General features: G+C 40.1%; 1 protein-coding gene and 2 gene segments (V, D, J or C); all 3 read left to right on the forward strand.

Annotated features, from left to right (window-relative positions):
* The window catches only part of LOC141010469 (immunoglobulin lambda-1 light chain-like), a 49150-nt gene extending 42332 nt beyond the window's left edge, over positions 1 to 6818 (forward strand). Inside the window, exon 4 of the mRNA XM_073483452.1 lies at positions 6235 to 6818. Within this exon, the coding sequence (XP_073339553.1) occupies positions 6235 to 6557 (323 nt within the window). The 3' untranslated portion in view covers positions 6558 to 6818. The remainder of the gene's footprint in view (positions 1 to 6234) is intronic.
* On the forward strand, positions 544 to 2157 carry LOC141010472 (Ig lambda-1 chain C region-like). The segment is given in 2 exon segments: positions 544 to 697; positions 1612 to 2157. A coding segment is annotated over 1 exon segment (312 nt).
* On the forward strand, positions 5308 to 11811 carry LOC141010473 (Ig lambda-1 chain C region-like). The segment is given in 2 exon segments: positions 5308 to 5401; positions 11231 to 11811. A coding segment is annotated over 1 exon segment (312 nt).
* Positions 11812 to 12952: the final 1141 nt, after the last annotated feature.

Consider the following 12952-nt stretch of genomic DNA (forward strand, 5'->3'; position numbering starts at 1 on the left):
AGTCCTGCAGTGTTGAACTCACAGGACTATAAACCTTCTCAGTTCACTGGAGGATCAGCTGACCATGCAAAGCCTCCTCTCTATGGAAATGATTTCTCTGCTCTCAACACACTGAAGGCAACGTGGGACACAAAATCAGGAGAAATACTGCTTGGATTTACACCATCTATGATCTTAATGGAACAGAGGAAAATATTTATATTAGAAGTGCAGTTGAGGATTTAAAGATGAGTTTGTGTCCACTGTGGTTGGTATGATATGTCTGTTTGTCTGCCGTTCATTTACTCACAGGGTTTACTGTAGATAAATAATATATTTAATATCTCTTTAATATGAGTTATCAGTAAATTATGATTATTTCAAAAGCATCATGTTAATTTAACCATGTATCAACTGATATAAACTGTGAAGAAATGACTTTGTTTCAAGGAGACTGTAATCGTTTCTCTGTCAGGAGTAGAAAAGTCAAGAAAAATGAAAGAAATGATTCTTATTTCTTCAATATTTTCAATCCATAACATTGAACAATGTTTGTAGATTCAACAAATATGAATATTTCTGTGTTAATATGAAAAGCAGAGAGTGTTTTCAGTGGATAGATGCTTGTTCACAGTGCAGGAGGTTTTTGTACGGCCACTTAATGAGTTTGTATCACTGTGGTACACTTTTGGTGGAGGAACCAAACTCATCATTCACTGTAAGTACCAGAGATTTTATTTTTCTGCACCATTAAAAATATTAGACAAAGTTTTGTGTCAGAATGTGATAAAACAAGACTTAATTCTGTATAATTTACATGTTGTGGATATTTTTTGATGATAATTGAGCTGGTCTGATAACAGTTTGGAAACATTTGTGCTGAGATCAATATTCTTTCAGTATTATAGATAATGTGGTATAATATTTGACAAATACCTTGACTTTTCTTTTCTTATGTTTGCAATAAATATTTGTTTTTTTAGCAAACTTTGGTTGTAACATTTCTCTCAGCAGCTTTCTAACACTCAGAAAAAATATATGTTGTTTATTTTTTAATTTGTAAAAGTCAGCAGTTGTTTGGTATAAAGTCAAACGTTGATGCCATAGTATTTATAAGTGAGTTTTCATGAACATCCATTAAAGATGTAGTTTGTGTTCACAGCTCATTAGTTTAAAGTGGTGAAAAGGAAGTGAAACAGACAGATGACAAAGTCTTTAACTGTGTACAGATGTTACATTTTTAAACATGAAAATCACTGAAGGGATGAATTATTTATTGTCAAACAATATAAAGCAGATATGAAGATTTCAGTAAAATGTTGAATTAGATTTACACCAAAGTCATGTTGATTTTATTGTCTAATTCTTATTGATTCATGCTGAGTGTCACAGTAGAAGATGAACTGTTTTAAAAGTCAAAATGACATCAACTTTTATCATTTAGTTTTATTTGTTAAACTCTCATTTCCTCCATGTGTCACCTCCTCTCCTCTGTCTGATCACAGTATCTTGCACACAGCTCATCCACAGTACTGTTAACCTCTGTCATGTATCATCAGTGTCTCATGTCCAGCTGTCTGTCCTGCAGTGGAAGTTAATCTGCTCCTTGTGTGTCTCTGCTCTCCCCTCCAGCTGGCCCCATGGTCAGGCCCTCCGTCTCTCTGCTTCCCCCCTCCTCTGAGCAGCTCTCCGGGGGCTCGGCCACGCTGGCCTGCCTGCTGACCGGCTACTCTCCTCAGGGAGCCGCGGTGCGCTGGGAGGTGGATGGTACTGAGGTGACAGAGGGGGTCCTGAGCAGCTCAGAGGTGGAGAGCAGCGGACGCTACAGCAGTAGCAGCACCCTGAGCCTGAGCCAGGAGCGCTGGATGGCAGGAGAGCTGTACAACTGCAAGGTCCTCCATCATGGCCACAGCCAGACCCAGTCCATCCACAGGAGCCAGTGTAAGGCCTAGAGGGGCTGGCTGAAGTCCAGAACAGGAGCTGTGTGTGAATCTGAGTTTGAATGTTTGTAGAGGAAACTAAAGCTTTGTGTGACAGAGAACAACACTGCTGTAAAGTGTTGGACAACAACAGCTTAGAGAGTGATGTGTGTAGCTCAGCAGCTAGATGTGAGTGTGCTTAATAACTGTCATGATGATGACTGATGTTTTTGCTAATAAAGCTTGAAGTGATCAATAACTTTATGAAGTGTTTGGTCTTTTATCTTGTGAAGAGTCATAAGAAATAAAATGGTTTCATAACTTCAGCTGATACTCCTCTCTGTGGAGAATGAAACACTTTGGACTCATCATGTAGATATAACATGACATACTCTATTAAATATTGCACAATAATGTGATAAAACAAGACATTTTGAGGTCATTTACATGTTTCATATATTCGTTGTTTTGATATGAAGCTTGGCTGATATTGCATTTTGGCATCAACATTGTGCAGAGACACTGAAGTTTAAAACTGTATATGGAAGAGTGTCTGTGAGTCTGTTTCAGCTTTATTTAGATTCATTGTGGTTCTGCTTGATGACTCTTGTGTTCACTGGACCAGTTCTCCTCATCACAGTCTCTTCACCAACCCTCTGCACCTGCAGCAGGCCGTTTTCCCTTCAGTCAAACTGAAGGAGGTTTTTGTACGGCTCTGAATCACTGTGTGAACGCTCCATCACCATGTTCACCCAGACAGTAGTAATCTCCTACATCTTCAGCCTGAACCCCACTGATGGTCAGAGTGTAGTCAGAACCAGAATAGCTGCCACTGAATCGAGACGGAGTTCCAGAGTTTAGAGTTGATGAATAATATATCAGGAGTTTGGGAGCCTGTCCAGGTTTCTGAAGGTACCAACTGAGATCATCTTCAATATCTGAACTCCCTGTGGCGCTGATGGTCACAGTCCCTCCAACACTAACAGACTTGGATTTGTCAGCCTGAGTCAGAAAATTGTTTGCAGAAGATTCTGAAATGAGAAATGAGAAATCTTGTGAATAAACATTTAACAAGTTAAACAAAAATAAGTGGAAGGAACAAACTGAATTTGCACCAAACATTTTCAAAATCTCTCACCCTGACTCAGAAAACCCAACATGACAATCAGAGTTATTGGCGACATCATCCTGATGCAGTTTTCAGTGTGAGTGCATGAAAACAGTTCAGACTCTCTGTGACATAAGAACTTAAACTCTGAGGAGCAGTGATGCATTAAAATCATGCAAAGTATATTTAAGAAGGCAAACACACACCTGTTCATGTGAAACAGAAAAAGAGGAGGTGGTGGAGTGACAGCTCATCATCTTGAGGATCATTGGACAGTTTAAAGTCCATCTAGAAAATTTAGACTTTGAGCTGTTTTACATTTCTTCTCCTCATTTTAAACATCCTGAATTTCACATCTTTATGATCTCACATGACTTTGTCCTCATTCACAGGTCTATATCACCCCCTGCTGGAAAACTTCAGCTTAGCTTAGCTTAACACAAAGACTGATAATATGTGAAAACAGCTGGCATGTCCCTATAGGTAAGTAAATCTGACCATCAACACCTCTAAAGCTGTCGTGGTCCTGACATTTCTGTCTGGTTTCATTGTGTTTTCTGGATGTTTGTGGTCTGTCTGCACTTTGTTTCCCTCCTGTGTTCCTGTGCTCCTCCCCGGCCTGCTTTTCCCTCCACACCTGCCCTGCTTCAGCCTCGTTAGCTCTGCCCTGTTCCCAGTGTTTTCACCAGCCAATCAGCTCCTTTCCTGTTCTCCTGTTCCTTCACCTCATTCTCCTCACCTGAGCTTCTCCACCTATCTCTCCACCTGCACCTCAATACATCGTCAATTTATTTTCCATTTAAGTTCAGTTTTCAGTTCAGTGTTTCTGGACAAATATAAGAGTGATATCAGTCAACACACTTCTGAAAATTTGAATGTATAATTTTAAATTTATGTAACAGGGTTTTGTATATTTGGATTTATATGTGATACACTTTTCATATGTTTTGCTTATTTCATACCTTGAAAATGTGAGGTGAAAATGGACATTGTGGGATGTTAGTTATCATAACAGTGTTAAATTATTAATAAGTATTGTGTGCTTGGTGAGGTTCCTGTCAGCTCTGTGTTCAGTGGTCTGTGACAGAGTCTCTTCCTCTTCAGCAGCTGCAGTCGGTTCCTGCTGTAACAGCTCAGTGTCTCTGCAGTCTGACTGAGGGAGGTTTTTGTACGACGACAAATCACTGTGTGAACACAGCAGCACTGCTGATTTCATGGTAACTCTGACAGTAATAAACTGCTGCATCTTCAGTCTGAACTCCACTGATGGTCAAAGTGAAGTCAGAGCTTCTTCCACTGCCACTGAACCGAGCTGGTGTTCCTGATATACGTTGGCTCACAAGTGTTATTAGGAGCTTTGGAGACTGTCCAGATTTCTGTTGATACCAGTACATACCCTGAACAGTATCAGACCATCTGTAAACAGCTGGATTTGTCTTACAGGTGAGAGTGACAGTGGATCCTGGAGCAGATGTCACTACTGGAGGCTGAGTCACAGTCACCTGACCGCTGCATCCTGCACACAAAAACAAATCATTGATTTATCAGCAGAAATAAATGAGAGAAAAGGCAGCACATCATGTCTGAAATGTTGCTGAGTGAACCAACCTGTAAAACAGCAGCAGGCCAGCGTCCAGATGAGGATGGTGATGAGAGTCATGGTGGTTGTGCTTTCTGCTGTGTTGACTGACAGATCTGAGTCCTGCAGTGTTGAACTCACAGGACTATAAACCTTCTCAGTTCACTGGAGGATCAGCTGACCATGCAAAGCCTCCTCTCTATGGAAATGATTTCTCTGCTCTCAACACACTGAAGGCAACGTGGGACACAAAATCAGGAGAAATACTGCTTGGATTTACACCATCTATGATCTTAATGGAACAGAGGAAAATATTTATATTAGAAGTGCAGTTGAGGATTTAAGGATGAGTTTGTGTCCACTGTGGTTGGTATGATATGTCTGTTTGTCTGCCTTTCAATTACTCCCAGGGTTTACTGTAGATAAACAACATATTTAATATCTGTTTAATATGAGTTATCAGTAAATTATGATTATTTAAAAAGCATCATGTTAATTTAACCATGTATCAACTGATATAAACTGTGAAGAAATGAGTTTGTTTCAAGGAGACTGTGATCGTTTCTCTGTCAGGAGTAGAAAAGTCAAGAAAAATGAAAGAAATGATTCTTATTTATTCAATATTTTCAAAACATAACATTGAACAATCTTTATAGATTCAACAAATATTAATATTTCTGTGTTAATATGAAAAGCAGAGAGTATTTTCAGCGGATAGATGCTTGTTCACAGTGCAGGAGGTTTTTGTACGGCCACTTAATGAGTTTGTATCACTGTGGTGGACTTTTGGTGGAGGAACCAAACTCATCGTTGACTGTAAGTATCAAAGATTTGATTTCATACAACATGTAGCAAATATAACTTTTATCAAATATTTAACAAGATTCTGATCAAGTTTAATGTTTGTGTATTATTGAAAATGTTTATTTTTATCTGAAGTGAGGCTGATCTCTCAGTCTGAGGCACAAGTTTGCTGAAATCAAAATGTATTCAGTGTTCAGTATAATTTTAAGGAACATAAAACTGCTCAGCTATGTTTTATATTCTCCTTTGTCATTACTTTGAATTAGTTTCTGCTTAAAAATAATCCAAATGAACGTTTTGTGAAGACAAACAAAAAATGCTCAAAACACAGCATCAATAGTTTATTTTAATTCATTCATGTTTAACTTTTAAAAAGTTTTTAGATTTAAAATCTGAATCATGTTGAACACAATTATGATTTTATCGGTAAATGCAGCTTATCTTTGTGTTCACGCTTCATTCATTCTACATGTGGTTAAAAGGAAGTGAAAGAGACAGATGACAAAGGTTTGAACTGTGTTCACATGAGTGTTTCAGCTCTGTCAGTTTCAACAGAAGAAAATCATCACAGGGATGAGTTATTCACTGTCACACATTATGAAACACACATGAAGATGTCGTCAATAATCATCATCAGTGAACCTTTTTAGTTGCATTTCCACTTGAATCATGTGTCTGATGGTCTGATACTGAGTGATGTATGAGAGCAACAGCAGCACAACTTATTCTGTTTGACCTGATCAAATATAAGAAATGAGCAGTTTGTCATGTGTCTTTATTACCAAGCCTTCACTCTCATGACTTTGTCTTCTCTCCCCCTCTCCTCCCCGCTCTCTCTCCTCCAGTGGGTGTGGTGCGGCCCACCCTGACCGTCCTCCCCCCCTCCAGAGAGGAGCTGCAGCAGGGCAGTGCCACACTGGTGTGTCTGTCCAGCGGGGGCTTCCCCTCCACCTGGAGGCTGGGCTGGAAGGTGGGGGGCAGCAGCAGCTCCTCAGGGGTGTCACACAGCTCAGAGGTCCTGGGGACGGACGGCCACTACGGCTGGAGCAGCACCCTGAGCCTCTCTGCAGACCAGTGGAGGAAGGCGGGCTCAGTGAGCTGTGAGGCCAGTCTGAATGGACAGAGCCCTGTCACTCAAAGCCTGGAGCCTGAGCGCTGCTCAGAGTAGAGCTTCAGCAACACTTCCTGTCTGGAGATGATGCTGCTGCTTTGATAGAGATCTTGATGAAGCTACAGATCTCCTCTGTTCACATGTTTCTGCAGGTTTCACAGCTCTCTGCTCAGTGTTTCAGTCTGCATGTTGCTGTCTAATACTGATCTTCTGCATATTCTTCTTCATCTTCTTTACTTTCAAACTGAATATGATCAGTTTCACTCCAAGAGAAACTTCATCTATGAACTATCATTTAATAAAACAGTGAATAATAAAGAGTCAGTGTCTTTGTATTTCTTTTATTATATATTCATCATGAAAAATACCTTCTTGATCATCTCAGTATGATAACTGATATTATTGCATGCTTAATGGTCCAGGAAGTTACTTGTTTTTTCAATTTCTTTCTGACAATTAAACATAAAATCATACATTTTGAAAATGAAATCATTTGGATTAATAAAATGAAGAGTATGAAGAATGAAACACTAAATGTGTTCCTACATGGACTGTTGTTATTTCAGACTGTTTTGTATCGCTATCAGAAATGATCTTTTGACATCACTGGTTATAGTCCAACAAGAATCGAACTTTCACAGCTTATTTATGAAGAAACTGAATGAACTGACAGGAACTCAGAGTTTAAAACTGTATATGGAAGAGTGTCTGTGAGTCTGTTTCAGCTTTATTTAGATTCATTGTGGTTCTGCTTGATGACTCTTGTGTTCACTGGACCAGTTCTCCTCATCACAGTCTATTCACCAACCCTCTGCACCTGCAACAGGCCGTTTTCACTTCAGTCAAACTGAAGGAGGTTTTTGTACGGCTCTGAATCACTGTGTGAACGTTGAACCAGCACCCAGACAGTAGTAATCTCCTAGATCTTCAGCCTGAACCCCACTGATGGTCAGAGTGTAGTCAGAACCAGAATAGCTGCCACTGAATCGAGACGGAGTTCCAGAGTTTAGAGTTGATGACTTGTATATCAGGAGTTTGGGAGCCTGTCCAGGTTTCTGAAGGTACCAACTCAAATCAGCACCAATATTTGAACTCCCTGTGGCGCTGATGGTCACAGTCCCTCCAAGATTAACAGACTTGGATTTGTCAGCCTGAGTCACAAAATCGTTTGCAGAAGACTCTGAAATGAGAAATGAGAAATCTTGTGAATAAAAATTTAAAAAAGTTAAACAAAAATTAAGTGGAAGGAACAAACTGAATTTCCACCAAACATTTTCAAAATCTCTCACCCTGACTCAGAAAACCCAACATGACAATCAGAGTTATTGGCGACATCGTCCTGATGCAGTTTTCAGTGTGAGTGCATGAAAACAGTTCAGACTCTCTGTGACATAAGAACTTAAACTCTGAGGAGCAGTGATGCATTCAAATCATGCAAAAATATATTTAAGAAGGCAAACACACACCTGTTCATGTGAAACAGAAAAAGAGGAGGTGAGGTGGAGTGACAGCTCATCATCTTGAGGATCATTGGACAGTTTAAAGTCCATCTAGAAAATTTAGACTTTGAGCTGTTTTACATTTCTTCTCCACATTTTAAACATCCTGCATTTCACATCTTTATGATCTCACATGACTTTGTCCTCATTAACAGGTCTATATCACCCCCTGCTGGCACACTTCAGCTTAGCTTAGCTTAACACAAAGACTGATAACATGTGAAAACAGCTGGTATGTCCCTATAGGTAAGTAAATCTGACCATCAACACCTCTAAAGCTGTCGTGGTCCTGACATTTCTGTCTGCTTTCATTGTGTTTTCTGGATGTTTGTGGTCTGTCTGCACTTTGTTTCCCTCCTGTGTTCCTGTGCTCCTCCCCGGCCTGCTTTTCCCTCCACACCTGCCCTGCTTCAGCCTCGTTAGCTCTGCCCTGTTCCCAGTGTTTTCACCAGCCAATCAGCTCCTTTCCTGTTCTCCTGTTTCTTCACCTCATTCTCCTCACCTGAGCTTCTCCACCTATCTCTCCACCTGCACCTCATTACATAGTCAGTTATTTTTCCATTTGAGTCAAGTTTTCAGTTTAGTGTTTGAGGAGTTGTCTGCCTGTTCCTGTGTCAGGGTTTTTGTGTTTTTATATTAGGTAATTTCAATGTAAATGTGGATTTTCTAACAATTGGATCGAGCCAAGCAACCTGTGTCCCCTGACTTTCAGCCTTCATGCTAACCTGAGCTCACCAATTGCTAATGGACTAATATAAGAGTCATATCAGTCAGCAAGAAAGCGAATAAGCAAACTTCAGAAAATGTTGAATGTTTAATTTTAAAGTCATGTAACAGGGTTTTGTATATTTGGATTTATATGTGATAGGCTTTTCCTATATTTTGCTTATTTCATATCTTGAAAATGTGAGGTGAAAATGGACATTGTGGGATGTTAGTTATCATAACAGTGTTAAATTATTAATAAGTATTGTGTGCTTGGTGAGGTTCCTGTCAGCTCTGTGTTCAGTGGTCTGTGTCAGAGTCTCTTCCTCTTCAGCAGCTGCAGTCGGTTCCTGCTGTAACAGCTCAGTGTCTCTGCAGTCTGACTGAGGGAGGTTTTTGTACGACGATAAATCACTGTGTGAACACATCCACACTGCTGATATAATGGAGACTCTTACAGTAATAAACTGCTGCATCTTCAGTCTGAACTCCACTGATGGTCAAAGTGAAGTCAGAGCTGCTTCCACTGCCACTAAACCGAGCTGGTGTTCCTGATTCACGTGTGCTCACATATCTTATTATGAGCTTTGGAGTCTGTCCAGATTTCTGTTGATACCAGAACAGATGATTACCATTGTGAACAGCTGGGTTTGTCTTACAGGTGAGAGTGACAGTTGATCCTGGAGCAGATGTCACTACTGGAGGCTGAGTCACAGTCACCTGACCGCTGCATCCTGCACACAAAAACAAATCATTGATTTATCAGCAGAAATAAATGAGAGAAAAGGCAGCACATCATGTCTGAAATGTTGCTGAGTGAACCAACCTGTAAAACAGCAGCAGGCCAGCGTCCAGATGAGGATGGTGATGAGAGTCATGGTGGTTGTGCTTTCTGCTGTGTTGACTGACAGATCTGAGTCCTGCAGTGTTGAACTCACAGGACTATAAACCTTCTCAGTTCACTGGAGGATCAGCTGACCATGCAAAGCCTCCTCTCTATGGAAATGATTTCTCTGCTCTCAACACACTGAAGGCAACGTGGGACACAAAATCAGGAGAAATACTGCTTGGATTTACACCATCTATGATCTTAATGGAACAGAGGAAAATATTTATATTAGAAGTGCAGTTGAGGATTTAAGGATGAGTTTGTGTCCACTGTGGTTGGTATGATATGTCTGTTTGTCTGCCTTTCATTTACTCACAGGGTTTACTGTAGAAAAACAACATATTTAATATCTGTTTTTTATGAGTTATCAGTAAATTATGATTATTTAAAAAGCATCATGTTAATTTAACCATGTATCAACTGATATAAACTGTGAAGAAATGAGTTTGTTACAAGGAGACTGTAATCGTTTCTCTGTCAGGAGTAGAAAAGTCAAGAAAAATGAATGAAATAATCTTCATTTAAACAATATTTTCAATCCATAACATTGAACAATGTTTGTAGATTCAACAAATATGAATATTTCTGTGTTAATATGAAAAGCAGAGAGTGTTTTCAGTGGATAGATGCTTGTTCACAGTGCAGGAGGTTTTTGTACGGCCACTTAATGAGTTTGTATCACTGTGGTGGACTTTTGGTGGAGGAACCAAACTCATCATTCACTGTAAGTACCACAGATTTTATTATTTCTGCAACATTAAAAATATTAGACAAAGTTTTGTGTCAGAATGTGATAAAACAAGAATTTATTCTGTATAATTTACATGTTGTGGATATTTTTTTGTATAAATTGAGCTGGTCTGATAACAGTTTGGAAACCTTTGTGCTGATATTAATATTCTTTCAGTATTATAGATAATGTGGTATAATATTTGACAAAGACCTCGACTTTTCTTTTCTTATTTTTGCAATAAATATATGTTTTTTAGCAAACTTTGGTTGTAACATTTCTCTCAGCAGCTTTCTAACACTCAGAAAAAATACGTTGTTTATTTTTTAATTTGTAAAATTCAACAATTGTTTGATATAAAATCTAACGTTGATGCCGTTGTATTTATAAGTGAGTTTTCATAAACATCCAGTAAAGCTGTAGTTTGTGTTCACAGCTCGTTAGTTTAAAGTGGTGAAAAGGAAGTGAAACAGACAGATGACAAAGTCTTTAACTGTGTACAGATGTTACATTTTTAAACATGAAAATCACTGAAGGGATGAATTATTTATTGTCAAACAATATGAAGCAGATATGAAGATTTCAGTAAAATGTTGAATTAGATTTACACCAAAGTCATGTTGCATTTTATTGTCTAATTCTTATTGATTCATGCTGAGTGTCACAGTAGAAGATGAATTGTTTTAAAAGTCAAAATGACATCAACGTTTATCACTTAGTTTTATTTGTTAAACCCTCATTTCCTCCATGTGTCACCTCCTCTCCTCTGTCTGATCACAGTATCTTGCACACAGCTCATCCACAGTACTGTTAACCTCTGTCATGTATCATCAGTGTCTCATGTCCAGCTGTCTGTCCTGCAGTGGAAGTTAATCTGCTCCTTGTGTGTCTCTGCTCTCCCCTCCAGCTGGCCCCATGGTCAGGCCCTCCGTCTCTCTGCTTCCCCCCTCCTCTGAGCAGCTCTCCGGGGGCTCGGCCACGCTGGCCTGCCTGCTGACCGGCTACTCTCCTCAGGGAGCCGCGGTGCGCTGGGAGGTGGACGGTACTGAGGTGACAGAGGGGGTCCTGAGCAGCTCAGAGGTGGAGAGCAGCGGACGCTACAGCAGCAGCAGCACCCTGAGCCTGAGCCAGGAGCGCTGGATGGGAGGAGAGCTGTACAACTGCAAGGTCCTCCATCATGGCCACAGCCAGACCCAGTCCATCCACAGGAGCCAGTGTAAGGCCTAGAGGGGCTGTCTGAAGCCCAGGACAGGAGCTGTGTGTGGGAAGAGCAGGAGGAACACACCTGCTGCTGTGATCAATCTGAGTTTGAATGTTTGTAGAGGAAACTAAAGCTTTGTGTGACAGAGAACAACACTGCTGTAAAGTGTTGGACAACAATAGCTTAGAGAGTGATGTGTGTAGCTCAGCAGCTAGATGTGAGTGTGCTTAATAACTGTCATGATGATGACTGATGTTTCTGCTAATAAAGCTTGAAGTGATCAATAACTTTATGAAGTGTTTGGTCTTTTATCTTGTGAAGAGTCATAAGAAATAAAATGGTTTCATAACTTCAGCTGATACTCCTCTCTGTGGAGAATGAAACACTTTGGATTCATCATGTAGATATAACATGACATACTCTATTAAATATTGCACAATAATGTGATAAAACAAGACATTTTGAGGTCATTTATATGATGTATATATTCTTTGTTTTCATTAGAAGTTTGGCTGATATTGCATTTTGGCATCAACATTGTGCAGAGACACTGAAGTTTAAAACTGTATATGGAAGAGTGTCTGTGAGTCTGTTTCAGCTTTATTTAGATTCATTGTGGTTCTGCTTGATGACTCTTGTGTTCACTGGACCAGTTCTCCTCATCACAGTCTCTTCACCAACCCTCTGCACCTGCAGCAGGCCGTTTTCACTTCAGTCAAACTGAAGGAGGTTTTTGTACGGCTCTGAATCACTGTGTGAACGCTCCACCATGGTTGCCCAGACAGTAGTAATCTCCTACATCTTCAACCTGAACCCCACTGATGGTCAGAGTGTATTGAGAACCAGATCTACTGCCACTGAATCGAGACGGAGTTCCAGAGAAGCGAGTTGATGAACCGTATATCAGGAGTTTGGGAGCCTGTCCAGGTTTCTGAAGGTACCAATCGAGAGTGCTACCAATATTTGAACTCCCTGTGGCGCTGATGGTCACAGTCCCTCCAAGACTAACAGACTTGGATTTGTCAGCCTGAGTCAGGAAATTGTTTGCAGAAGACTCTGAAATGAGAAATGACAAATCTTGTGAATAAGAATTAAACAAGTTAAACAACAATTAAGTGGAAGGAACAAACTGAATTTGCACCAAACGTTTTCAAAATCTCTCACCCTGACTCAGAAAACCCAACATGACAATCAGAGTTATTGGCGACATCATCCTGATGCAGTTTTCAGTGTGAGTGCATGAAAACAGTTCAGACTCTCTGTGACATAAGAACTTAAACTCTGAGGAGCAGTGATGCATTCAAATCATGCAAAGTATATTTAAGAAGGCAAACACACACCTGTTCATGTGAAACAGAAAAAGAGGAGGTGAGGTGGAGTGACAGCTCATCATCTTGAGGATCATTCAACAGTTTAAAGTCCATCTAG

The sequence above is a fragment of the Pagrus major genome, chromosome 16, assembly GCF_040436345.1.
Source record: "Pagrus major chromosome 16, Pma_NU_1.0".
Lineage (NCBI taxonomy): Eukaryota > Metazoa > Chordata > Actinopteri > Spariformes > Sparidae > Pagrus > Pagrus major.